This window comes from Pituophis catenifer, unplaced genomic scaffold, assembly GCF_029215685.1.
Source record: "Pituophis catenifer annectens isolate HBS135680 unplaced genomic scaffold, rPitCat1.0.hap2 SCAF_6, whole genome shotgun sequence".
NCBI classification, from domain to species: domain Eukaryota; kingdom Metazoa; phylum Chordata; class Lepidosauria; order Squamata; family Colubridae; genus Pituophis; species Pituophis catenifer.
The window spans coordinates 44,525,992-44,553,961 of record NW_027256886.1 but is presented as its reverse complement, the minus strand read 5'-3'; the positions used below and the strand labels follow the sequence as shown (position 1 = coordinate 44,553,961).

Genomic DNA, 27,970 nt, shown 5'->3' with positions numbered 1-27,970 from the left:
TATTTTGACCATTTGAATAGTTAATAATGACAGGAATATACAGTGTAATCATCACTTTATTTTCATTTTACAGATGAGTCTTCTTCAGCACAAGCTTCGAAAAATGTGTTTCGTTCAGGATTAAACTCTGATAAAACTATTGTTACAAAAAGCCAGCCCAGTCCAACAACATATTCCAGTGCTACAACTTCATTTGGAATAGCTAACCATAAACATCCTAGAAAACGGAAAAAGATTTCATCAAAAACAAATGTGAAAAATTTACAGAATGTTCAGACGCTAAATAAACACAAACGTCATAGTTCACGAATTTCCCATAGTACTAATTACTCAAAACACAGAATATCTGCTCACAAGAATTTCCAGCCAGCAGATATAGACTGGTCTAGCAGTAACTTGGCTATTTCAGTAGAAAAATCTGAAGCTGAAGAAAATGAAATTAAATCATATAAATACACTATAAGTAAAAATGACCAAATCCAAATTTCAGATACTAGCAAGAGGAAATTACAGACATCTACTCCTCTTATTTATTTAGAAACAAGAAGAAATAATGCTTCTACAGTTCCTTCAGAAAAAATTGCTGAGCCACTTGGATGTTCTTTGGGAGAGTGTGACAGTGTTGTCTCACTTGAAGATTATACTTGTGACACTATTCCTAATTCTTCATGTAACTTAAATAAATCTAACAATGAAGCGTATGAGTTAATTCAAAAATTAAAGAGCATTTCTGATAGTGATGCTGAGGCTTCTGATTGCAGTGTGGACAGTAGCGAAGAAGAGACACTCATCCCTCTTGAAAAAATATTATACCAGAGTGTCAACCCAGCTGCAAAAAAGTCAGAAGAAGCTATGGATGAGGATGAAATAGCAAGCACAAATTCTACAACACATAATGCTTCTGTAAGTAATTGTCTTTGGTTAGAAAGTCTTAGCTGCTGCAATGACCATAGGTACAAATATCCTCATGAAAACCAACTCTTTACTTGTACAGTTCCTAGCCCTACTTTTGTTGTTGTTAGTTGCGAAGTCTTGTCCGATCCATTGCGACCATGGACACCGTTCCTCCAGGCCTTCCTGTCCTCTACTATCCTTTGGAGTCTATTTAAGCTCATGCCTACTGCTTCAGTGACTCCGTATAGCCACCTCTTTCTCTGCCGTCCCCTTCTTTTGCCGTCAATCTTTCCCAGCATTAGGCTCTTCTCCAGTGAGTCCTTCCTTCTCATTAGGTGGCCAAAGTATTTGAGTTAGCCCTATTTTTTAAAACTTTTAAATATTGATATAATTTTACATGAAAAAAATTCCAGAAAACCCTCATTATAATATGAAGATAGCATCTGTCTTTTTAATTGAATCTACTGTATATACCGTATATTAGCCATTGCAAAAGGGAAGATATTTTCAAACACGAGTAGTTTTAGACATCTGAACATACAAAGTAATATTTGCCAGAAAATTGTTTCTCAATTGGTCTTGCTTGTGGTGGAAACTTTTGAAACTTTGTACTTGTACCTCATAGGAAAAAAAAAAACCATATTGACTTATATTTGTGATTAGCTCAGTCACTGTTTTTCAGTTAATAGGTTGCAGTCTATTTAAGGACTTGTGACTAACAAACAATTTTTTTAAGAGATCATGTTTTTCCCCCTCTGATATTCCACTTATTACATTTGAGATACAGGTACTTCTTGATTTACAAACAGTCATTTAGTGACTTTTAGTGAAGTTACAGTGGCATTGAAAAAATGACATGACTATTTTTCATGCTTATAATTATAAGCAGCATCCTTGTGGTCACAAGATCAAAATTTGGACACTGGCACATATTTAGGACAGCTGCAATGTCCCAGGGTCACTTGATCACCTTTTGTGATCTGACATGCAAAATCAGTGGAGAACCAGATTTGCATAATAACTGTCAATAACTGAACAACTACAGTAATTCACTTAACTGCGGCAAGAAAGGTCGTAAAATGGGGCAAAACTCACTTAACAAATGTCTCACTTAACAACAGAAATTTTGGACTCAACTATCATAAGTCCTTGACTTACGTAATTGATTTTCAGTGTGTCCTTCTAGCTCATTCAAGCGTTTTCTTGAATAAACATCTAATAAATGTGGATATTAAGTGTAATAGCTGTGATCTGAAAATATTTTATGTTTTTCATGGACTTTTGCTTCAGCTTTCTAAAGCTTTTACTGAGCGTGGGGCCTCATACATGAATCATTTGGAGCATCTCCTGAAAGAGAAGGAAGAGTTAAGGAGGTATGCATGCTTATCTTTCTGGTCCATCCTCATTTATACAATTACGTATTATTGTTTAGAACATAATTATAACTTGGCTGTTACTTGCATTTCATCTGCCTCTTGGCAAGTGAGCTAAGTTTTGCTTTTACATATATAATGGAAAAGTATTTAATTGTTAGATTAAAAAAGTTTTTTTAGAGGAAGGTGTAACTTGACTTCATGTAGGTATGGGAGAGCCTAGAAAGAGAGAAGAAATGGGGCAAATGTAAAAACATATAAATGGTGAAGGTTATTTTCAAGCAGACAGAGCAAGAGATAACCTTCCTCTTTATGGCTTTAGGACATTACAAAAGGGCAGTTAACAAATGTTTCCAACTTATTTCTTGGGACAGTTAATTAATGACTTAAAAAAATAATAAAAGGACAGTAATAAAGATTTATCACTTGGGGGTGGAGGGCCGTGAAATTAGTAATAAACTAAAGCAAAGACTACCAGAATCTTAGTAGTAGTAATAAATAAAGTTTATAGGGTCCTGGGCATTCTGAGCCTGGTTGTTTGCAGACGTTTCATTACACAACTTGGTAACATCAGTGCTAATGAGGATGGGGTTGTAGCCCATACTCTCTGTTTATATGCAGTTCCCCGTTTATATATAGTAGCATGCCCTGCCAGTGTTAGTGATTATATACTTTTTCTCCTTGTTATTCCTTGACTGGGATATTGTTTTCTGCTTGCTTGTTTGTCTAGTGTTAATCCCCGCCAAATCCCTCTCACTTGCACTGATGATGTTACCTACTTGGTAATGAAACATCTGCATGCACACAACCAAGCTCAGAGAGCGCCAAGGACTCCCCAGTTCAATCCTGAGCTACATATATTATTCTATTTATTTATTATTTATTTATTTGTAAAATGTAATGGCTGCTCATCTTACCAGAGGATAACTGTCGCTGGCTTACAGTTATAAAAATATGTCTATATATACAATATATATACATTAAAACAAATTAAAATCAAACATTAAAATATAAGGACATGTGAGGAGGGCGGGTGGAGGGGGGGATCTGTTGTTACTCAATCAACAACCTCCACTCTGCTATTCCCCCACTGGGCCCCCAAGCCAGCTGGCAGAGCCACACTTTTAGGCCCTTACAAAAGGATATAGAAAGATTATCCATATCCCATCCATAAGGAAAGATGAAGTAATAGCTGCAGAAGTGATGTGTGAATAAAATAACGTTACGATTTGTTGTAGAAGCTGGTTAATGCAGTAATTTTCCCTTAAGAACAGTTTCCCAGTTTCTTTGTGTAGCCCACTCTCTCACCTTTCTATATTGAAAGTATCTCAGATTGTTTGTCCTACCACTTTAAAGCAGACAAGCCTGCTTTACTGTTTTCAGTAGAAAAGAACTGACGTTGAAATAAATCTTTCAGCACTTTTATTTTATTACCAGAAATGTCCTTACATCATGTTACAGTACATGCTTATAAATTAGATAGCCACATGGCTACCAGATTTTATTTTAAAATAAAATCAGGAGAAGCATCTTGGGTAATACTACTATCTTGCTGTATAAATTTGCTGGAAAGTTTGTTTTTATAACCAGGGATCAAGATTCTTTTGAAAGAAATGTTATCTCTCTTTTTTAGGGTAGATGAATTAGAGAACCAATTACAGCACGTTAAAGAGATAGTTGGAATAAACTCTGAACCTGAAGATCAATCTACTGATGGTGAATTATCTGCTGAACATAGGTTGGTCCTCTGATTTCAGTTGCTAATTGCTTTCTCATGTTGTTACGGTTAGTTATATTCATACTGTTCGACATATTTATTAGTCATATTCATACTTGTTCTGTAATCTACTCCCTTTCTTAGCTTTCTAGTTATTTTAACGTTATACTTGTTTGGATACATTGTCATTTAGTATCTGTATTTATGTATCCTGCTCAGCCACGGTTTGATGTAATGTTTATCAACATCCTAAGCAAGATACATACATACATAAATACGTAACTATGTTTTAATACAGTACATGAACTTAACATAACTCTGAGTTGCTCTGACTCCTAACGTTTTCCTCTTTTCATAGCAGCTGCTTTATAGGATATCCTAAAGTTAGCTAGAAAGGAGGTATAAAGGGATTGTATTGAACATGAGTTACATGCTGATTTCCTTGATGAGGGTGTGACATTGTCCAGATGATGGGTTGTATCAGTCGGATCTGATGCTGGCTGAGTCATAATTTTTGACCACTCCCCTTGCTCCGCCCCTTTCATGCCCAGTTTAGACTCAGTCGGCCTGAGAGAAACATCTCCTACAGATCTGGCTATACAGCCCAGGTCTGTTCAATTTCACAGAATTGTAAGTCTTTTTGACCACCTTTTATTTTCTCTAGTTTAAAATTGTTACTTCCCCTTTAAATTTTTTCCCCCCCTTCTATTGTAGCCTGCCGGTTTTGCCTTACTAGAGCGTCCTAAGCTGCAGGCTTTGCTTCGCTCCTGGCGGCGGCCATTTTGAAAGCCCCATTTTAAAAGGGAACTTTTTTCCTTTTTCTTTTTCCTGTCTTTTTTGGGGGGGATTTTTTTGATCTATCCCACCAACGATTGTTTAAGGGGCCCTAGACCACAATACCACCAACAATAATAGCGATTCCCTAATTTTAAGGGAAATCACCAAATCGGGCCGCCGCCCACGCTACAGCGATCCCAAAACCGCTGATCAGCTGTAGAGCGGTTAATTGAAGCGCCGCGGCAATTTTAAAAAGAAAAATTTTTGCCGCTTTGCCACCAACGAGTCTGCAAGTTTGGGGGGGGGCAGCAAGCTTCTTCTTGCCTCCCCCTGTGGCATTTCCAGCCAGTATTTTTCTCATCGTGGCTGTGGGGGCGCTGAGGAGGTCCGTTTCTAGGCTTGCCTAGACAGATACCTCCGGAGCAGAGTTTCCTCCTGCTCACGTGTGACCTGGCAGCCATCGTGCTTAACGCCAGAGTCGTTGCCATCTCAAATTTCAACCACGTGGCGAAACTGAAACCAAAAGCTATTTCTCCAGTCGACATCGTGGTCGCAGTGAGTATACTAAAGATGGCAGATCGCTCTTCCCATGGGGAGGAAAATACTATGTACACTGGGAAGAAATCAACTTCCAAACGTAAGCACCTTTCTAAACCTGAGGAGAAGGATTTAACAAAGAGGCATAAATCTCTAGAAAAGCAAGTTAGTGAGGTGCCTGCAACTGAGCCTGGTAAGGGGACCCCCCCCCCCCATCTACCCCCCCTCCTCCCATTTCAACTGTTAGCCAGGCCTGGTCTTCGGAGGGAGAGGGTAATGTTCTTCAACAAGACCAAAGCAATTTGCAAAACCCCTTTGCAAGTCAATTAATGACCCCTGCAACTCCTGTATTTGGTGGCCATGCAGCTGCAGCTGCTTCAACAGGTGAATCCTCTATGCCTGTGCTAACCCCCGAAGATCCTTTAAAAAATGTGCCAGAAGGATTGAGAATTCTGATTGAACAGGCCATTGCTTCTAGAATGGCAGCCAATATTCATGGTCACCACTCTGGCTCTGCTATTTCAGAGCGATCTGCCTGTATTAGAATTTCTCCTGCAGTCAGTCTTACTGGCTCTCATTCTCCTGCAGCCTCCAGAGTTAGTGAAGCCTTTGTGTTTGAGGAAGAGAGACATTCTGACCTATCAGATGATGAGGGGATAATCCAAGATCAACCTGCCTTTACAGGATTATTTCCCCCCAATAAATTCAAGTCTTTATTGCATAAGGCTCGCTTAACAGCCGCCTTAAAGGAAGATGAATACTTTCAAGAGATGCAGGAGGCTCAAAAGGGTGGACTACAGGGACCTTTTTCTGAGCCCCCCCCTGAACTTTGTTATGTACCAACTCCACAACTGTTCATAGATGTGGTAAAGAAACAGTGGGCTGGGCCTGCAACCATGGCATCTGCACATGGTTCAGATAAGAAATATTATGCTGTTGCTCCAAAGTTTGCTCAACTCTTGCAAGTTCCACCTGTAGACAGTCCTGTAGCGGCCCTTTCCTCTTCTTCTTCATACGTAACTGGGGATACTTCTGAAGGTCTAAGGCCAGAAGACAAAAAGTTAGAATTTCTGTTTAAAAAGAACCATCAGGCCTCGGCATGGGCAATTCAATCAGCTTCATCAGCCTCATTTTTTAATAGAACTACCATCCTTTGGCTTCAACAGTTACAGGCAAGGGTACCCCCCAGTGAGGTTCGCCTTCATCAGGATATTAATAAAATCATTGCTGCCACTCAATTTTCGGCTGATGCAACCTTGAATTCAGCCAAATTTGCATCCAGAGCCTTAGCCTCTACAGTTTCAGCCCGCAGGATGCTCTGGCTTCGCCAATGGCCTGCTGACCTTAAGGCCAAATGGCGCTTGGCTGCAGCTCCATATTCTGCAAACAAACTATTTGGGGAATCACTTGACCCTCTTCTTGTAGAGACACGGGACAAGCGAAAAATTTTGCCCTCAACATACAAACGGGCTGAAGGAAGACCCTCTCCATATTACAGAAGGCCTTCCTTTCGTTCCTACCCCCAGGGAGGCCCCTCCAGGCAGGAATATCTTCAGGGATCCTATCGATCCTCGGACCGTCAATATTTTCGGGACAGGAGCAGACAATTCCAGCCCAAACGGTCCTTTCGGGGTTCTGGTTTCCGCCAGTCCCGCAGTCGTAAGTGACTCACTACCAAATCCTCCAGTAGGGGGTCGCCTGTCCCTCTTTGCGGACAGGTGGGAAAGGTCATCTTCAGACCTTTGGGTTCTTTCAGTTGTGAAATTCGGCCTCCCCCTGGAATTTCTCTCCAGGCCTCCAACCCGCTTTCTTCAATGTCCAACTTCCAAAAGCGAATCCAGACGTCAATTAATGAACCAAGCAGTTCAGCACCTACTACAGATTCACGCCATAGAGGAGGTCCCCCACGATCAATGGAAACAGGGGTATTATTCCATCCTGTTCGTAGTTCCAAAGCGGTCAGGGGGGTGGAGAGCCATTCTGGACTTAAAAAATCTCAACTCATACATAGTGTATCGCAGATTCAAAATGTGTTCACTAACCTCTATTCTTCAAGGGATTCGTCCCAACGATTTTCTAGTTTCCATAGACCTCATGGAGGCTTATCTTCACATTCCCATCCTGCCAAAGCATCGACAGTATCTCCGATTCAGCTATGCAGGAAAGCATTTTCAATACCGGGCTCTTCCCTTCGGACTGGCATCTGCACCAAGGGTCTTCACAAAGGTCCTGGCGGTGGTGGCGGCTCACCTGAGACAACAACCGGTAAGGATCCAGGCTTACCTGGACGATATTCTGATTCAGGCTCACTCTCAAGAGCAAGCCTTACACGACCTACACCTCACGATTCAAACCCTGAACGACCATGGGTTCTTGGTCAACTACAAAAAAAGTCAGTTAGTGCCAGTCACCAGGATCACACATCTTGGCGCCATCATAGACGCAGCCCAGGGGACCGTCTACCTAACCTTGGAACGACGGTCAGACATCAGGGACCTAGTAGCTCTCATTCGCAGAACTCCATCAGTTCCATTGGCCACTCTATCCAAGCTCTTAGGCAAGATGGTCTCCTGCGTCCAGATCGTCCCATGGGCACACCTTCACGCTCGCCACTTGCAGTGGTTCCTGCTTCCTTTTCAAAAGAAACGCCAAGCTCACACCATGTCAACAGTCAAAGTTCCACTCTCAGTCAGGCGATCGCTAGGTTGGTGGACATCGCCTTCTCTCGACAAGGGGTGTCTTTTCATGAATCACGACCGACTTGTACTCACTACAGACGCCAGCCTTCACGGATGGGGGGCTCATCTTGCATCACACGTGGCTCAGGGCCGTTGGTCTGCATCAGACCTCGCCAACTCTATCAACTGGCTGGAGCTGAAGGCCATTCGTCTCGCTCTCACGCACTTTCACCGGTTCGTGCAACACCGTCATGTTCTGGTGTTGACAGACAATATAGCGGCGAAGGCACATGTCAACCGTCAAGGGGGCACCCACTCAAAGCGCCTCATGGAGGAATCATTTCGCCTGGGCAAGTGGGCAGAACAACACCTCCTCTCCATCAGAGCGGACCACATTGCGGGGTCGGAAAACACACAGGCGGATTTCCTGAGCAGGACAGAGGTGGACAACAGCGAGTGGCAGATTCATCCCGACATATTTCATCAGATTTGCAACAGGTTCGGCATCCCAGCCATAGATCTCTTCGCCACACACCTGAACAATCAGCTTCCTCGCTTCTTCTCGAGGTTCCCGACGCCAGGGGCGGAAGGGGTCAACGCTCTCCGTCTCACCTGGCCGCCGGGTCTTCACTATGCCTTTCCACCGCTGCCTCTGATTCCGGCCCTGATTCGGAAGGTCATCGCCGACAGAGCAGAAATTATCCTCGTGGCTCCCCACTGGCCACGCCGTCCGTGGTTCGCAGACCTGGTCAGTCTCTCCACATTTCACCCTTGGAGAATTCCACCAGACGAGATTGTCCTGCGTCAGGGGAACCTTCTTCATCCGGACCCTCAGTGGCTCCAACTGACTGCATGGCGCTTGAAGGGGCCCGTCTAAGGCAGGACAATTATTCAGATAGGGTGATTCACATTGTTCAAGCCTGCAGACGTAAATCCACAGTCAGACTCTACAATATCTCCTGGCTCGCCTTTTATAGGTGGTGCCGCTCCCGGCAGATAGATCCTGTTTCAGCCTCACCTGCCCAGATCTTGGAGTTCCTCAGAGATGGATTTGACCGTGGTCTGGCCCATAGTACCCTTCGGAGACATGTGGCGGCTCTGTCTACGGCCTTGTCCAGTCCATCCGGCCGACCACTCACTCAGCACCCTGTGATAAAAAAGTTCCTGCGAGGAGCCAGGCTCTTGCGGCCCTCCTCGATTCATAGATACCCTACTTGGGATTTGCCCAAGGTCCTTAACGCTTTAACTGAGACTCCCTTTGAACCCCTCCGTACGGTTCACCTTCGCTTTCTCACCCTTAAGGTGGTTTTCCTTATAGCCATAACTTCAGCCCGTCGCATTTCGGAGCTGGCAGCCCTCTCAGTTAGGGAGGATCTCTGTGTTTTCCGGCCGGACACAGTTATTTTGAGATTGGACCCTTCCTTTATTCCCAAGGTTAATTCCCCCTTTCACAGGGCCCAAGAGGTTATTTTGCCCAATTTCTGTCCCCGGCCCTCTCATGCCTTGGAACGAAGGTGGCATACCTTAGATGTACGGAGGGCCCTAAAGATTTATATCAAAAGGACTGCTCCCTTCAGGAAGTCAGAGGCTTTGTTTGTTTCCTTTTTGCCAGGCTCCCTAGGGCTCAAAGTCTCTTCTGCCACAATTGGTAGATGGATCAGGGCTTGCATCGCCTCGGCATATCAGGCCCAGGCGATTCCTGTTCCCAATAGCATTACTGCCCACTCCACTAGGAGTGCTGCTACCTCAGCAGCTTGGGCGACTCAGGCCTCCCTTGAGGAGGTATGTAGGGCAGCCACCTGGTCTACCCCCTCGCCATTTATTCGTCATTACAAGATAGATACCTTTGCTTCTGCTGAAGCGTCATTTGGCAGGAGGGTTTTGCAGCAGGTGCATCGTGCGAGGGTCTCTCCAGGCCCTTCGACATCCCGCCCTTGAGACAGCCAAATCTTTGGTATGTCCCTCATCTGGACAATGTCACACCCTCATCAAGGAAATTGGGCATTGGTCTTACCTTAAATGCCAGATTTCTTGAGGGGGGTGACATTGTCCAGCCCCTCCCTCTGTCTCAGTGCCTGTACAGTTTATTGTTCTTGTTCAGTAGTTTTTTTCCAGTTGTCCCGTTGGACCGATTTACTTCCTCCTGATAACGGTGGTTCCTGTTGGAGATACTTCTGGTGGCCTTCCTTCGTCAAAACTGAGCATGAAAGGGGCGGAGCAAGGGGAGTGGTCAAAAATTATGACTCAGCCAGCATCAGATCCGACTGATACAACCCATCATCTGGACAATGTCACCCCCCTCAAGAAATCTGGCATTTAAGGTAAGACCAATGCCCATTTAAATAAAAATCTCATCCAGGTCAATAAACTGAGGTGAATTAACATCCAAATTATTGTGCTTTAAATACTTTTTAGTGTATTTCCAGATATAATTTTGTCTTTCAGAGAATTTATAGAAAAATACTCATTCAGCCAGGATGCTATTCCCGATCAGCACCCTGGAGAAAACATATTTCAAATAGTGAATGCTGGGAAAATCTTCAGCCAGAATAATCTTGATTTGAGAAACTTTGGTTTTCATCCTCGAAATCTAATTGAAAATTATCTTCTTAGGTAAGAATGGATCCTTTAACATTTGAATGTATAGGCTAACTTTGAACATATCAGATCGAACCTTAATTTGTGGTTGTTTTTGCAGATCTGGAATAACACAGCAGCTTTTTGTAACTATTGAAGGCTTACTTGCATCTACTTACCATAATTCTCCTTGTCCCGTACCAATTTTAAAATGGATGTTTCAGGTACGTTATCTTTTATTTTGCCTTGGATGGATATAATTAAATACATAATGAGTTTGAACTATCATTAGTTCACAACTTTAGCTTAGTTTTCTGCATTGCCTGTTTCCACTTTCCCATTCTTGACTGTTAGTTGGTAGAACTTGATCACTTGCCAAATACAGAAAAGTGGAGGTGGGTTTTTTAAACATTTTTATCCAGTATTCCTGCCATGTTGCGGTGTCAATAAGAATAGCATTAATGTATAGAATGAATATTCTCATTTCATTTTACTTCATTTAGAAAATAGTTATAAGATTATATTCAATAATGCTAAAAATTTATCTGACGTTTTGCATTTCACATTTTCAGTGTGCTTGCCTGTTGTTTTTCCCTTCTACTTCTTTAGGAGAATGTACCGTTTGTTTTTAACATGTTGAATGTAGGAATACCAAAAGTACTCCAGATCATTGGTTTTGTCTGAGAAACTAGTCAGTTTAGTAATTATTTTATCTTTATTCCCACATCAAAAGGGGGTTCCATAAGGATATGCATGGCTTTTAGAAAAACCTGTACTGCATTTGAACATAGCGTTTCAAGACATCATTTGCTAAATTGTTTACAAATCACTATATTCTGTTATGAGGGATCAGGTGTCTCTTTTTTAAAAAAAATTTAAAATACATTTGAAGATTTGAAGAATCATTAATAGCACAATGGCTGCAATAGACCTATGTACTCACAAAGGACAAAGTAAAAGTTGATACCAAACAACAAGTTTGCTCTAGACAATACCACAAAATATCAATTTCAGAGAAAAAAAGGGTGATGTTTTGAGAAACACTGAATTCTCAAAAGCATACTAGTAAAATGTTCTTCTCAAACATGCGCAGCAAATTTAGAAGAAAAAATAATCTGTGAAGCATAGAACTGTCTTCCTTTCAAAAACCTCTAAAAAAGCAAAGGCACAATTTAGCTGGCTGAGAATGTTTCAGAGAAAATTTGCAGTCCTATTCCAGTGTTTCTCAACGTTGGCAAGTTGAAGATGGGTGGACTTCAACTCCCAGAATTCCACAGCTAACTTTGGTTGAGAAACACTGTCCTATTCTATTCTTCCAAAGAATTGGGGCAGGAGGAGGATCAGGTTGTAGCAGTTTCTTATGATACTCAAAGGCATCATGTTGCAATCCCAGTGTTACGAGCTGTTGTATTAGGTTCTAACTAAATCTGTAAAAAATGTTTTAATTTGCTAAATATGTTTTTTTTTCAAACAGATGATGTCAATTCACTCAGATAGCACAGTTTCAAGAAAAATTTTGGATACGTTGATGCTATTAACAATTAGAAATTGTAAGTATTTGAATTAAAACTTGAGACTTTATAACTTTACTTGGTGCATAAATTATTCAAAAGAAACCTGATTAGATTCTGCTGTTACTTTAAACTGATTAAGATAAAAAAAAAGTGATGTGAATTATAGGATTCCTATTCCAGATTGTGCCTTATAGCTTTACCAATATAATCAAAAGTATGTTAGTATATCTATATAGAAGCTGGAATTAAGTTGATGCAACTAATTGATAGCAAAACAGATTCAAGGAGGGGGCTTTAGAATATACAATTTAAAAGATATTCTGTGCAGATACTGTGCCAATGCTTTTCTTGTTCCCCAGGTTGTCCAGATTCTCAGGGCCAGAGCCTCCGGCTGATGTTGTGCAACGCCAGGTCCGTTGTTAATAAAGCCCCCCTCATCCACGATCTTATTCAGGAGGGGGAGGCGGACCTGGCGGGCATTACGGAGACCTGGTTGGGCCAGGAGGGGGGAGTCCCCCTCGTGGATATATGCCCACCAGGCTTCCGTGCATTTCATCAGCCGAGGGCTCAGGGCAGGGGCGGGGGGGGTGGCGGTTATTATAAAGGAAGGTCTGGATCCAAGGGAGACCACTGTTCCACAGATAGCCGGATGTGAGTCCCTCTTTGTGAAGTGGGGTCGTGGAGTACAGATGGGCCTGTTGGTCACGTACCTGGCTCCCTGCCACGTGGCAACGGCCCTGCCCGAGCTCCTTAACGTTATAGCCGAGGTGGCGGTGGACACCCCCAGACTTGCCATCATGGGGGATTTCAACCTGCCATCTATCGGTGAAACGTCTGAGGTGGCTCGAGAGTTCATGGCTTCCATGACGGCCATGGACCTTACTCAGTTAATTCATGACCCCACTCACACAGGAGGACACACTCTGGACTTAGTTTTTATCTCTGGTCAGTGGTTGAGTGGCCTTGATATAGGGGATATAGCCATCGAACCCTTGTCATGGTCTGACCACTCGCTCTTTCGACTGGACTTTCTAACCGCTGCACCCTGCCGCAGGGAGGCGGACCGACCAGGTGGTTCCGCCCCAGGCGCCTGATGGACCCTGATAGGTTCCAGATGGAGCTTGGGCCATTTCCTGAGATCCTGGCTCATGACTCGGCTGAAGACCTGGTGGCCGCCTGGGATAGTGTGGCTGCCGGGGCCTTGGACCGAGTCGTGCCTTTGCGGCCTCTGACCCGGCACCGAACTCACCTAGCTCCTTGGTTTTCCGAGGAGCTTAGGGAGATGAAGCGCCGGAAAAGACGCCTGGAGAGTAGTTGGAGGACCAGCCGCTCCGAACCTGACCGAACACTGGTGAGGTCTCATATTAAGACCTACCTAGTGGCGATAAAAGCGGCGAAAACTAGCTATTTTGCCGCTCTTATCGCGTCATCAGATAATCGCCCAGCCGCCCTGTTTAGGGTGACCCGCTCCCTCCTCCATCTGGAAGTGCGGGATGACCCCTTGCAGGGTCGAGCTGAGGATTTTGTGCAGTATCTGTATGACAAAATCGCTCAGATTCGGGAAGGGCTGGCCTCTGACTGGGGATGTCCAGACGGGATGACTGAGACAGGTCTTGAGAGTGTTATCTGGGGGGAGTTTGATCCTGTGGCTCCCGAGGACATGGACAGGGTCCTGGGACGGCTGAACGCGACCACATGTTTATTGGACCCGTGTCCCTCCTGGTTGGTACTGGCTTCCCGGGAGGTGACACGAGGCTGGCTCCAGAAGATTGTTAACGCTTCTTTGGGTGAGGGGGTCCTGCCGGCCGCTTTGAAAGAAGCGGTGGTGAGGCCCCTCCTCAAGAAGCCTTCTCTGGATCCGGCTGTTTTGGCTAACTATCGTCCAGTCTCCAACCTTCGCTTCATTGCGAAGGTTGTTGAGAGTGTGGTGGCGCAACAGCTTCCCCGGTACCTGGATGAAGCTGTCTATCTAGACCCGCTCCAGTCCGGCTTCCGGCCTGGACACAGCACGGAAACGGCATTGGTCGCATTGGTGGATGATCTCTGGAGGGCCCGGGATAGGGGTTGCTCCTCTATCCTGGTCCTGTTAGACCTCTCAGCGGCTTTTGATACCATCGACCATGGTATCATGTTGCACCGGTTGGCGGGGTTGGGGGTGGGAGGCACCGTTTTGCGGTGGTTCTCCTCCTACCTCTCTGACCGGTCGCAATCTGTGTTGACAGGGGGCCAGCGGTCGACCCCGAGGCACCTTGCTTGTGGGGTGCCACAAGGGTCGGTCCTCTCGCCCCTTCTGTTCAACATTTATGTAAAGCCGCTGGGTGAGATCATCCGTGGCTTCGGGGTGGAGTTCCATCAGTACGCTGATGACACCCAGCTGTACATCTCCACCCCAGGCCACCCCAATGATGCCCTTAAAGTGATGTCCCAGTGCCTGGAGGCCGTGCGGGCCTGGATGGGGAGAAACAGGCTCCAACTCAACCCCTCCAAGACCGAGTGGCTGTGGCTTCCGGCGTCCCGATATAGCCAGCTGACGCCATCGCTGGCTATTGGGGGCGAATCACTCGCCCCCACGGAGAGGGCTCGTAACTTGGGCGTCCTCCTGGATGCACGGCTGTCGTTAGAAGATCATTTGGCGGCCGTGGCCAGGGGGGCTTTTTATCAGGTCCGCCTGATACGCCAGTTGCGCCCCTTTCTAGATCGGGACTCCCTACGCACAGTCACTCAGGCACTCGTCACTTCCCGCCTGGACTACTGCAACGCTCTCTACATGGGGCTCCCCCTGGGGTGCACCCGGAGGCTCCAGCTGGTCCAGAACGCGGCCGCGCGGGGGATTTTGGGGGCGACGAGGCGCTCCCACGTGACACCTCTCCTGCGCGAGCTGCACTGGCTCCTGGTGGTCTTCCGGGTGCGCTTCAAGGTGTTGGTGACCACCTTTAAAGCGCTCCATGGCTTAGGGCCGGGGTACCTACGAGACCGCCTTCTGCCACCAATAGCCTCCCACCGGCCAGTACGCTCCCACAGAGTGGGCCTCCTCAGGGTGCCGTCCGCCAGACAATGTCGGCTGGCGACCCCCAGGGGGAGAGCCTTCTCTGTGGCGGCGCCCGCCCTCTGGAACAACCTCCCCCCAGAGCTACGTACAATAACAGACCTCCGGATTTTTCGTCGGGCCCTGAAAACCCATTTATTTCAACTAGCTGGGCTGGCTTGAGTCAAATTTTAAACGGATTTTAAATTGGAATGTTTTAATTACGGCCAAAATTATTTAATTATTTTAAACAGTTCTTTTTTAGATTTTGTATGTTTTGTATGTATGTCTTGTTTTTACTTTGGCTGTTCACCGCCCTGAGTCCTACATTGGAGAAGGGCGGTATAGAAATTTAAATAAATAAATAAATAAATAAATAAATAAGATACAATATTTTCATCCATTTTCTCAGCTTTATAACATTGATTGTATCTCACCGGTTCAAAGTTGACTCAGCCTTCCATCCTTCCAAAGTCAGTAAAATGAGGATTCAGATTGTTGGGGGCAATATGCTGACTCGGTAAGCCGCTTAGAGAGGGCTGGAAAGGACTGTGAAGCGGTACATAAGTCTAAGTGCTATTGCTATTCCTATTATAGATATTTGCCCTTCTGAATGTTATTATATAGAGCAGAAGTACAAGAACAATAGGAAGAATATGTAAAAAGTACAGTTTGGTTCAAGAAACATAACTGCTATAATTTCAAATGTATGTTGTAATCATATCACATTTGGTTATTTGTTAATTCTGCTCTGCTTACTGAATAAAAAAATTACATAGTTAAGTGAACTCCAGTTTCTCTGGCCTGAAGAGAAAATTATCATTTTTTATCTCTTTGCAGTTTCTGATAAGATTGACAAGCAGAAGCCATGGATTCCATCATTATTTGATATAACAGCTGTGTTAATCAACATGGGTATTTCCTTCAGTGTGTTATTTCCTTTGCAACATTGTCAGCCTTGCTTTACTGAAAATGATATTATGAAAGTATTTAGCAAAAGGTAATAATCTGAAGTATGCAATCTTTAGGACCTGTCCAAAAATTTGTCACCAATTAATAATTTTTCATGTAAAGGGAAAATCTCTAATAATTTGGAATATTTCTATTAATTGCATTTAAGTAAATTTATTTTAATTAAATGTAAATGTGAATTAAGTCAGATTTAATTTGTGTCCTGGCCCACCCTACTTTTAGAAGTGGGTTTTCCAGCATGTCAGTCGAAGTCCAATTATGACCTTTGTGCTGAAAAAAAAATCCCACTTTTGGTGTGTGTGCACACACACACAAAATTCCTCTTCTGTTGATGCAGCTCAGGCAAGACAAAAGGTTGAACAATCATGACTTAAGCCTTTGTTTTTGCGATTTTTCTAAAACTCAGATTGCCACGGGTCTGAGACTTGTTACAGTATGGTCCTCATCCCTACCACATTATGCAATAAAATTACTAGTTTTGAAATTTTAAAATACAGAATATTCTTTCTAGATTATCCCTTCATAATAGGTTACATGTGGGATGAATATATGTAATTAAAAATATGTAATAAACTGTATGGAAACAAGTCTCTCTTTTTTTAACCAGGTCTGAAATGCATGTAACTGTGAATAAACAATCAAAAAGAGACATCTGTATAAACCCAACAGCTTTCTTTCTTATAATAGAGAACAATCTTTGCAATATAGCAAAGGTAAGAATGGTGCTTTGTTTTTAAAAGTCCTCGGTTGAGTATAAGAATACGTCTTCTTAACTGAAAATCGTTAGTAGTAGCTGGAATTTTCCTTGCAAAAGTAGTTCAAGATGCACAGGAAAACATTTCTCTAAGACAGAGAAAAATAACAAGAATTTAATATAATAAAACGTGAAAGTTTTTTTTTTAAAATCCTTTATATAATATATTGCTGCCTTTAAAAAGTTCACTAGAATCAAGGATATATTCAGAATGTACACACACAAATACTGCTTTTGAAATTGAAAATTAATATTGCTCAAAATATTTGAAGTCATTCTTTCTCTTTTTCTTTCCTTAAGTTTCTACGGCTGTGTATTAATGTGTGTCCAGAAGGTTACACAGACAGAGAAATATTTATATTGCTACTGCTACTATTTAAATTAAGTTTGGAAACAGAACTGAAGCAATTTCCACTAGTAGACTTGGAGTGCCTTATTATAAAATTGCTTGAAAGTGTCAGAAACTGGGATAATGAGGTAACTTAATTTGTGCTAATTTAATGCATTTTTAGAAGATCCAATTTTTAACATTATAAAAACTCTTAGCATCAATTAACCTTAGGGTTTCTTTAAATTACATGCTCTAATGCATATGTATATACTGCCTGGTCACTTTGTGTTACCACAGTGGACAAACCTGCCCAAAAGAAACAACAATTTATTTTTAGTAGTAAAAAATAATTTAAAAAGTGTTATGCAGACTGGAGTTTTGTTTAATAACGAAAAAATCTAGAAATCAATAGAGATCTATAAAAACTATAATTATTTTGATAGTCTGCAAAAGTGATGTTAAAAAAGTCTAAGGTAAAGGTTCCCCTTGCAAATACGTGCTATTTGTTCCCGACTCTAAAAAAGTCTCGTTTGATGTTAAGTGCAAATATAATCAGTGGGTTTAATTACGTTTTGTGGAACTGATATATCTAATAAAATATAGTTAAACCATTTACCAGTAAGTGCTGTTAGATGCCTTAAATGGAAATATTTTTGCATAATGGGGGCATTTTAAGTTGTGGTGCTAATAGTCAACTTTTATCTTTTCAATAAATATGAAATATTAAGAAATATTAATGTTATAAGCCAATGCCTATAATCACATGCTATTAATAGTCTTTAAATATAATATTTATATGATTGTCTAAGAATTGCATACACACTGATACTGAATTTAGCAATTGCTTTCAAATTCTATTAACAAATTTGTCTTTCTCTCTTAAAAAGATGTCCCAGTTATCCTTGGCAATAAGTTGTCTATCCAATCACCATCATAATCTGTTGTGGCTTGTTCAGTTTGTCCCCAATTGGACAACTCGTGGAAGGTAAACTTTAAGACAATACCACTTAGTATGCCTAACAGAATTCATGCCAAAAGCACCAAATTGTAATTGCTCACATATTTATGTTTATGTTAACTTTATTCTTCTAGACAAATAAGACGACATCTTAGCTTGGTAATAATCTCAAAACTTCTTAAAAGCCATGTGAAAATACCCAGTAGCCATGATCATCAGGTAGAGTATATATTCTTTCATTAGAACAATAGTTTGCTGGAGTTAAGACTTGTTTTCTCAGTGCAGGGAGTTTTTTAATTTCATTTTTTGAATTTGACTGTGTAAGTGCTTGTGTTGTTCTCCCGTTTTTTTTTTTATTTGATTTATATGCTGCCCTTCTCCGAAGGCTCAGGGTGGCTTACAATGCGTTAAGCAATTCTCTTAAAGTCTTCTAGGAGTCTTAACTCAGTTGCTTAAAAATGAGCATGTAGCCTTCTTGACATGCCATGGAGGTAGTTTATTTGGCCTTCTTCTGATTGTTTTTTTTAACTTCCTAGGTTAGTCTGCAGCCCAGGGTTGAATCAGTGCATGGGTCTAATAAGCAGAGCATAAATTCACATTAGTAATCTCACCATCCTGCTAATTCATGTTCCTTCCATTTCTTTGTATGGATAAAAAAATTACTTCTCTTTTAATGGTGTGCAGCTTTCATGTACTTGAGAGCTGCACCCACTATTGCATAGCAAATTGAAAGTTACACCAGAAAATGGATGAGACATCATTTTATTTTTTATATTTTACATAATATATTTAATTTATATTCAATATTTTAATTTTCTAATCATTTAATTTCTCCTATCCTCAGTGTTATGGACTCCATTCTATATTCTGCAGCAAAATTCCTCCCCAAAGCTGCAGCTTATTATGCTATTATATAGAATGAGTGCAAGGTGTAAAAAGGCACAGCATTTAGAATGGGTCTCTGCAAAAGGCAGAGATTATGGAGAAAGCCAAGTCAGCAATTTAGGCACAGAAAATAATCAGGGAATAGATAGGGGAACTAGAGCTAGACAAAACAGTGGAAATGGTAGAAACAATGAGCAGAAAGTAAGCTAACAGAGGAAAATGTCAAGGACAGCTGTGCTAAGGGGGAGATAAGGTACCAAGTGGAAGAGACATTGTCAGCTGCACCCAAATTTTTTGCTTGGCTAAATATGGCCCCAGCACTATATTTTTCATTCTTCTTTTATTTAAACTTGTAAACACAGTTTGTTCAAGGTTGATGTTTAAATTCTAATGTATCTTCTGGAGATTTTCAAAATTTAGATAAAGGGAAGTATAATCTTCATCTACTTTATTTCAAGTCAGAACTGCTCATTTTGATATAGCTTGATTCCTCTTGCTGTGATAGTCCCGCCAATTTTATTCCTGGCATCAGGGTTTCAGAAGCTGCATGCATAAAGATTTTGAGAAAACTGCCTCCTCCTACTCCTGCTGCTGCAGTGTTTTAGTTTCTAAAATGATTTAAGATAATTCTTCTCAAGGTTGAAAAAAACCCATAATGTGAACCGTATTGCACTCTAATTCCCAAATAGATGTCACTACTGTGTAAGGAGCTAGTGAAGATGAAACCTTCAGGTCTGTTAAAGAGGCTGTCAGAAACGTCAGGTCATCGTGATGGTATTACAGAGCCTTTTCTTTCTGAATCTGAGCACCAGGTAATATGTTTTTTTTTAAGTAGGGTTAGACAAGATATACTATCTAAACTATATTTATAGTTATTGGTGATATAAGAGATGCTCATGTTTCATGAGGTCACATAACCAAGTTGCTATTCTATGTGCAGCAGAGTGAATATGAGTAATGTTAATGGACTCAATTTGAAAAAATTCCTTCGCTGAAAAGGAGTAATGTGTAAATGTTGATATTAAAAGCAAAGTTCTCTGATCTGATCGTGGTTAATCAAGTTTCTTAGTTCCTCTTTTATTTACGGGAAAAGATTGCTTGGTGTGGAGGGCGGGGGAGTAAAAGATATATTGTTTAGTTCTGATTCTTGTAACCTTTTTTCTTTTACTTCAATAAAACCCTTTAAGAAAACTCTGTGTGATTCATGTTTGGGAAAAAGATTATTCTCCATTTGAGAACTTTGGCAACTGCCAAAGAGTCTGACATGCAAGTCCTAATGTGCAAGGAGCAGAGTGGCTGGCAATAGTGTGGGAACCCACAAGACGTATAGGGTTTTTTTTCTATGAATTCCTTCTTTTTTTTTTAATATAAACATACAGGTAATCCTTGATTTATGACCACTATTGAACCCAAAATTTCTGTTGCTAAGTAAGGCAGTTGTTAAGTGAGTTCCACCTCATTTTATGACTTTTTGCCACAGCTATTAAGCAAATCATTGCAGTTGTTAAGTAAATCATGCGGTTGTTAAGTGAATCTGGCTTCCCCCATTAACTTTGCTTATGGGAAGCCAGCTGGGAAAGTTAGAAATGATCAAATGACCCGGGACACTGCAACTGTCATAAATACATGCCAGTGGATAAGTACCTAAATTTTGATCACATGATCATGGAGATGCTGCAATGGTTACAAGCGTGAAAACTAGTCATAAGACACTTTTTTCAGTGCGGTTGTAACTTTAAACAATCACTAAAAGATTGGTAGTAAGTCGAGGATTACCTGTATTTTTTAAACATGTTTTAAGAACATAAATTTTCCTACACCATTTGTAGGTGGTTGAGAGTTCGACATATAATGATATGTTTTCCCATACAATTGGCACTGATAACTTTCAAGTCTAATGCATGTTTAATATGCAGTAAAAGAGAAATGTCTGGACTGTGTAAGCCTTATGAAGCACTTCAAAAGCTGAATTACCTAAAAAAAGCCTGGTGGGTTTCTTAGTCCCAGAAACTTGGTAGCCTTTTAACTAACCATTTTTACTAAATGTTGCCTGCTTTTTTTTTTCTAGGCCTATTATCTGACTTATGTCCTCCTTCACTTGGTTAGGGAAGCTAGCAATTTTGAGCGTACAAGTTCCAATCAAAGAGTAAGTAATTTGCTCAAATTCTTTCATTAACATGTACGAGTTTTTTTTTCCATCAACATACATGTACTGGGGGTTGAAAATCAATGAATTTTGACTAGTGTTCTATTATTCATATAAATAACAGATTCCCATTTCATACATGCTGCTATAATCTTTGATGATGAAGTTTCCATAGACAGTACTTTATTAAGAAAAAAATGACTTGTATAAAATTTTTATGAAAATTGATGAAGATCCGGTTATGTATCTCCAGCTAATACTGTATATGGAGTACTGAAAATATGGCCATAATTGCAACCCATTTTAGGACTTGAATTAAATTGCTTGTTGGGTTTTCTTCATACTTCCATAAAAATATAGTAGTGAAGTATCAGGCTGCAGTCACTGATCTTCTATTCTGTACTCCGTACTCACTAGCACTGATTATGTTACCTAGTTGTCTACAAACAAACAACCATGTTCAGAGAACACAAAAGGACCTCACAATTTCTAATGCAGCTATGGTAGCCTTGCAAATGATATGGCTGCTTTAATAATCCAAAAAGAAGTGCCTCTTAGATGCTTCCATATATTGGGTTATGTCCCTTTCAGATGTTTTTGGGAGCTCTGCTACTTGCTTTTCTCCAAGTCTGTTTGATTTCAGTTTTTAGGTAGAAGTTTTGGGAGAAATGATATTTCCTGTGGCTTGAAAAATTTAAATAATTTGACAGGAAATATTTACTGTTAATATTTATCAATATTATTTAGATTTATTTTTACTTCCACCATGATGAAAAAGTTAGATATCATAAATGACTAACACCACAATATACTAGCTCAAACAGAAGACGCCTGCAGAAATTCTTGACTCCTTTCCTTATGTGGGCAGATAGGAACACAGTTCCAAAAGTAGTACATCCTATACTTTATGAGTAATATAAGAGAACTCAACTACAACGTCCAGTGTGATACATGCAAGTTAGTCCTCAACTTACAACCATTTGTTCAAAGTTACAACAGCACTGAAAAAAATGACTTACGACTGTTTTTCACACAATCATTGCAGCATCCCTGTGGTCACATGATCAAAACTCAGAGGCCTGGAAACTTAAATGTATTTATGATGGTTACCGTGTCCTGGAGTCATGTGATCACTTTTTGCAACCTTCTGACAGAGTCAATGGGGAAGCCAGGTTCACTTACTAACTTAACAGCTGAGGTGATTCACATAACAACTGGCAAGGAAGGTTATAATTTCTTAGCAACAGAAAGTTTGAGCTCATTGTGGTTGTAAATTGAGGGTTACCTGTATTGGGGTAGACAGTTGTTTACCCAGCTGACTTCTAAGCCATTTAGGGTTGGGAATTTTTAGAAGTGGAAAGACAGAATAGAAATTCCTAAGTAATTTGTAATCATCTGTGACATGATTATATTGCAAAGCACTAAAAATGTGAAATATACTGCAGCTTTACAAATTTTGAACAAAATATTAATATTATTTACACTTATAAACTATAGCAACAATTGGTTGAAATAAGCTAACTAAATGTTTAATGTCCTTTTAGAAATGGCTGTTGAGACTCTGTAGCACCCTAGAAAAACATGTAAAGTGTGATATTAGGGAAGACGTCAGACTGTTTTACAGAACTAAGGTAAATTTGCATTTTCTTTTTTTTAATCCCAGAAGATATGCATTATAACCCGGAAGATATGCATTATAAGATATGCCTCTTATCTTTTAAAATTTCTCTTTACCGTTATAACAGTTTACCTCGATCAGAGCAAACACATTCTTTGATTGTTCTTAACTGTGGGTTTTGAAGCCTTTGTACTAGTTCCTACTTTCTTAGGCATGACAGTAGAAATAAAAATCTAACACATGAAGATGAAAAGTCTGGATATCAACAAGTAGGAAATTTTGTTTCTTTCTCGGATATCAAGTCTGGCTTCAGTCGATATTCAGAAAGTAAACCGTATATAACATGTATTTAGCGATATGTTTAGAATGTGTTATATTTGGAGGTGCCAGGAAGTTTTTCGCGTTGGTTTTATGTTTTTTTTTTTTTTTACTGGTTTTACTGTTTTAATATTGCTTGCAAGATTCCACAGATTATGCTACATAAAATGAGTGGTTATGTAAATCTTTCAAATAAATGTACATAAAATCTAAAGACAAGTTTGCAAATAGTTTCCTTCTATCTCATCTATATGAGAGAAAAAAAACACACCTTTGTATTAGAACATTGTGTTACTGGTTCCATTTATTAAGATATTAATGGAAAGGGTATTTAACAGAAATGTATCCAGAACATTAGAAGCAACACTTAATTTCACAAGGTACAGGAAGTCCTCAACTTAATGACAAGATATTGGAACCAGAGTTTCGCAATAAGTTACAACTTTAAGTAATAAAGTGTGACTGCATTGCTTAGTGATGGCAAGCTCTGCAGTTCTGGTTGCCATTGTTAACCAAATCCCATTGTTATTAGGTAAGGCAACTTCCTGCTGGCTTGCTATGATCAAAGTCAATGAGGGTACTAGCAGGAAGTTTATTTATTTAATTTATTTATTTATTAATGGAACTTGTATGTTGCCCCATCTCCAATGGACTTGGGGCGGCTCACAACAATTAAAGCAAACAAACCATTAAAACAAAAATCCAGGTTAAAATTAACAAAGATTCAATAAAACCCAGTTAAAATTCTATTAAAACCCCCATCAGTCCAGGGCGGCCAGGTGAAATAGCCATGTTTTCAGGCCATGGCGGAAAGAACGAAGGTTGGGGGCCACCCGGAGCTCCAGAGGGAGTTGATTCCAAAGGGTGGGTGCACCCACAGAGAAAGCTCTCTCCCTGGGGGTAGACAGCCGACACTGTCTGGCTGACAGCACCCTGAGTAGGCCCTCCCTGTGGGAACGCACAGGGCGATGGGAAGCTGTTGCTGGCTGCAGATGGTCTGCCAAATATCCCGGGCCTAAGCAAGTCCCAAGCCAGATAAATGGCTGCTATTGGATAGAAGAGTGCCAGAATGCAGGGGAGGTGCACAAGGATTTGGGGGAATGCATGAGAGGCACAACACGAGGCTGTGGGAAGGGATGCAGGAATATAAGAGAGGGTTGGAGAAGGGTGTATGAGTGGGTGCGTGAGAGGTACAAGCCAGAGGATGGTGAGAAAGAGATGAGCAGGAAGGGTGCATGAATGGTTGGTGCAGCATGAACAAAGAGGGGCTGGAGAAAGATGGATGATGTGGGGAAGACTTACTCCAGCGATTTATGGTCTTCTATGCCAACTTTCTCATTAACTTTCTAGGGAGGTCAGCAGGAAGGATGCAAATGGCAATCATATGATCATGAGGCACTGTTAACAGGTCATAAGTGTGATTTGTTGCCAAGCACCCAGATCACAATCATGTGATCGCAGGGGTGCTGGGATGGCCAGAACACTGAGGACAGGTTGTAGCTGCCATTCATTCAGCACCATCCGTAGCTTTGAACAGCTACTGAATGAGTGGTCGCAGGTCAAGGTCTACCTGTAATTCATAATGCCAGCAACATTCTGTTAACTTGCAAGTGCTACTTTGCTTAAAGTCCTGGGCACGAGACTTGCCCTGCATTCTACTGTGTGGGATGGTTTGACTTTAAATTTGCAATAAAATTCTGTCCTTATTTCTTCCAAAGTAAGTCCTGTTATATTCCTAACCTACACTCCAAAGTAATGTAGGCCAGCAGCAATAATCATCACTTCGTCTTCCAAACAATTCCTAATTTTCTGTCTCTAGGTAAAAGATTTAGTTGCTAGAACATACAGCAAATGGCAGCAAATGATACACAGTTCTCAGCTTACTCAGGTATGGTACAGTTATAATATATTTTCATATAGAATATTACATATTATCAGTTAATAATGGCATAGAAATAAAACTTTCTGGAAATAATTTTTTTGCCTCTTAAGAAGTAGACACAGTATAATAACTGGGGAATGGAGTAAAGGGATATGTAGTGTTGGATTTAGACCAATTAAGTTGATTTTAAAGCTGTGTTGGTAATGTCAATAATTTTCCACTAGTTAATTTAGTATTTCAAATATATTTTAAATGTGTACATCTTTCCATCTAATTCTTTTGACAATCTTTTATTATAGGGTCAGATCCATGACTTTTGGGTCCCAGATACTTAAAAAATAGAGACTGGATGATCAAATGACCAACAAAATGAGTGGGAAGACTACACTATTGTCTAAGAAGAGGCATTCTTGTAAAGTGCACTTAACTCCCCCAATTACCTAATTGGGCAACTTTAGTAAACTATTTTTTAAAAGATCCATTTAACATTGAGAAAGTTGCTTCTTTCTACATGATAATATCTAATTTTTCTTAATTTAAATTGGACGAATACATTTTTAGAAAAATCAAGGTAGGATTATTTTGTCCTTTTTACAACAAATATGGTTCTTTCATTCCTACTGTGAAGCAGAATTTAAAAACCATCATTGGTGTTTGTTTTTAGTATTGAAAATGCTTCTCTGGGGACTTTACAATAGTATCAGTTATATGGATGTGACTTTTAACTTGCATTATTAGCATATCGAATATTAGCTTTTGAAATGGAAAGAAACAGTAATTTGATGGATGACACAAAAAATTACAGACCTATACAAATTGGAAAGCAAGTTGGAATTTATTCTGTTACGAGTTTATCTCCAAGTAAATTTGGATAGTCTGTAGCTTTATATTTATAATAAAGGGGTTAAGAAATCAGTCCTAGCAAGTCCATATTGTTCAAATGTTTAGGATTGCTGGTTGTTTTTACCTAACATTCAGGTATTCATAGATATCACATGCTAATAAATTGGTGCAATAATTTGGTCAATCTTTTTTATTAGAATTCCTCTGTTTATATCAGCGGTCCCCAACCTTTCCAGCTTGGTGGCCTGGTGCCACGGGTGCTTGTGCTTGCTTGCCCATGAAGCTCCACTTGCATGAACAAGGGCGCTTGGTTTTGCTCGGGAAGCTCCAGTCAAGCACCGTCTGCTCTCGTGTGAGTGGAGCTTCACACACATGGACTTGCCCATTTATCCCACAGCCCAATTTTGAACGGGCCGTGGCCCAGGGGTTGGGGACCCCTAATTTATATAACTTTAGACTAAGTATATGTATTATTTTATGACATGAACATAAAATATATTGTCCATAAGTTTCAGTCTTAATATTAATATAAATATATGTATGTGTGTGTAAATACCGTTTGTGTGCAGTTTTAAATCTGAAAACTTGCACTGCCATATCTGTAAATAAACAAAATTTTAGAAGCCATACAAATTAAATGCTTTAGAAATAGTATACATAAAATAGTTATATTTACATTTAAATCAAGGTACTCATGTCAAATAAAGAAATGGCAAAATAAATGGTATAATTTGCTATTATCTTAAGTGTGCAATAAGCACCGATAAATCATTCAGGAATTTTATCTTTATTCAATAGATGGTGGTTTATGCCTCAGAAGTGTAAATCTGGTTCTGACTTTTAATGTTGAGAGTTTCATTAATTCCAATATAAAGTTTTAATGGAAAATGCTACTTTAGAAGGAATAAGTAAGGATATGTTGTTGTTGTTGTTGTTGTTGTTGTTGTTATTATTATTATTATTATTATTATTCAGATGGGGTAGATTTTATTGTTTCTTCCTGCATTCTGTGCCTAGGGTACAAATAATTCCTGTGTGCAATTAGAAATAATTTCTGTTCTCATGAGATGCTGTACACTTCCTCTGCATTCTCTTGGCTGCAGCACCTTAGATTGCATTGAAGACTATTGTAGAAAGTGTAGTAACTGCCAAAAGGTGAATGCTTAGGAAGACAGCTATCCTAATAGAAACAGCCTGGTTATATCTGCATGATCATAAAGGCTTGGACAGAAACTTTTTTTTCTTAAAATGTACTTTTGAATGACCTGTTGTGCCAAACTTTTAAAGAGAATACAGAAAATAACATTTCAGTCGCAATGTATATTGTGTATAGTATGTAATGTGTATATGTAATACACATGTACATTATGTATATTGTGTAATATCTATATATTATGTGAAGAAATATGATTTTATTTCTTTTTTATAGTTTTTCAAGAATGTTCAGATGAAACATCCAATTTAACCACTTTAAGTTCAAGAATAACATTTACATTAACATTGATTACATCTCTAAAATTTCACAGTAAATTGCAAACATGTCATCCTTAGTATATTCTAAAAAAACCAGATATAGTGAGGATAGAACCTCCCTTTTGCAAAAATAACATTTTAATTGTAGGGTCTTAATAGCATACGAAGCTAATTCATTCCTGTTGTTTATATGTGTTTATATTCTTAATTATTAAACAACAGGCATGTTAGTTCTTACAAACTCTGTAAGCGTAATCTCTCCAAAAAATGGTATTTATAGATCAGACTTCTCCAGCTATCCAAGTTCCTGGTATTCCTAATATTAAAATTCTGTTTTGTTTTGTCTTGGATGTGCATTTTTTTATTTAGGCTGCACAACCTAGTTTGAGATTTATACAGTATATGAATGTATTGCTTGAATGGAACTTAAGTTATAAAGTATTTAATTCTTGCTTTAACAAGGTGTGCGAACTAGACTCTTATGTTTTTCACAAACCATGTATGTTCTAAGAAAAGTTAATCCAAAAAGTAGAGAACCATAAACCAATAAAAACACAATACATTAGCTATGGTTGTGCTTCAGTTTTCTTAACTTTGTTATCTTCATGTGTGTTGGACCTTAACTCCCATAATACTCATGTTATGAAAGACTAGTATAATATTCTGATTTCAAGTTAGAATTTATCTAAATAATACAT

General features: G+C 40.2%; 1 protein-coding gene across 1 annotated transcript in view; it reads left to right on the top strand.

Moving 5' to 3' along the window:
- Nucleotides 1-26,249, top strand: part of SLF2 (SMC5-SMC6 complex localization factor 2) — a 35,069-nt gene extending 8,820 nt beyond the window's left edge. Inside the window, exons 5-20 of the mRNA XM_070945441.1 lie at nt 74-903; nt 2,185-2,267; nt 3,901-4,005; nt 10,422-10,589; nt 10,675-10,777; nt 12,028-12,103; nt 15,933-16,092; nt 16,672-16,777; nt 17,119-17,295; nt 18,037-18,134; nt 18,242-18,326; nt 19,682-19,804; nt 21,061-21,138; nt 22,683-22,769; nt 24,894-24,962; nt 25,256-26,249. Coding sequence (XP_070801542.1) covers nt 74-903; nt 2,185-2,267; nt 3,901-4,005; nt 10,422-10,589; nt 10,675-10,777; nt 12,028-12,103; nt 15,933-16,092; nt 16,672-16,777; nt 17,119-17,295; nt 18,037-18,134; nt 18,242-18,326; nt 19,682-19,804; nt 21,061-21,138; nt 22,683-22,769; nt 24,894-24,962; nt 25,256-25,291 — 2,384 coding nt within the window. The 3' untranslated portion in view covers nt 25,292-26,249. The remainder of the gene's footprint in view (nt 1-73; nt 904-2,184; nt 2,268-3,900; nt 4,006-10,421; nt 10,590-10,674; nt 10,778-12,027; nt 12,104-15,932; nt 16,093-16,671; nt 16,778-17,118; nt 17,296-18,036; nt 18,135-18,241; nt 18,327-19,681; nt 19,805-21,060; nt 21,139-22,682; nt 22,770-24,893; nt 24,963-25,255) is intronic.
- The last annotated feature ends 1,721 nt before the right edge of the window (nt 26,250-27,970 follow it).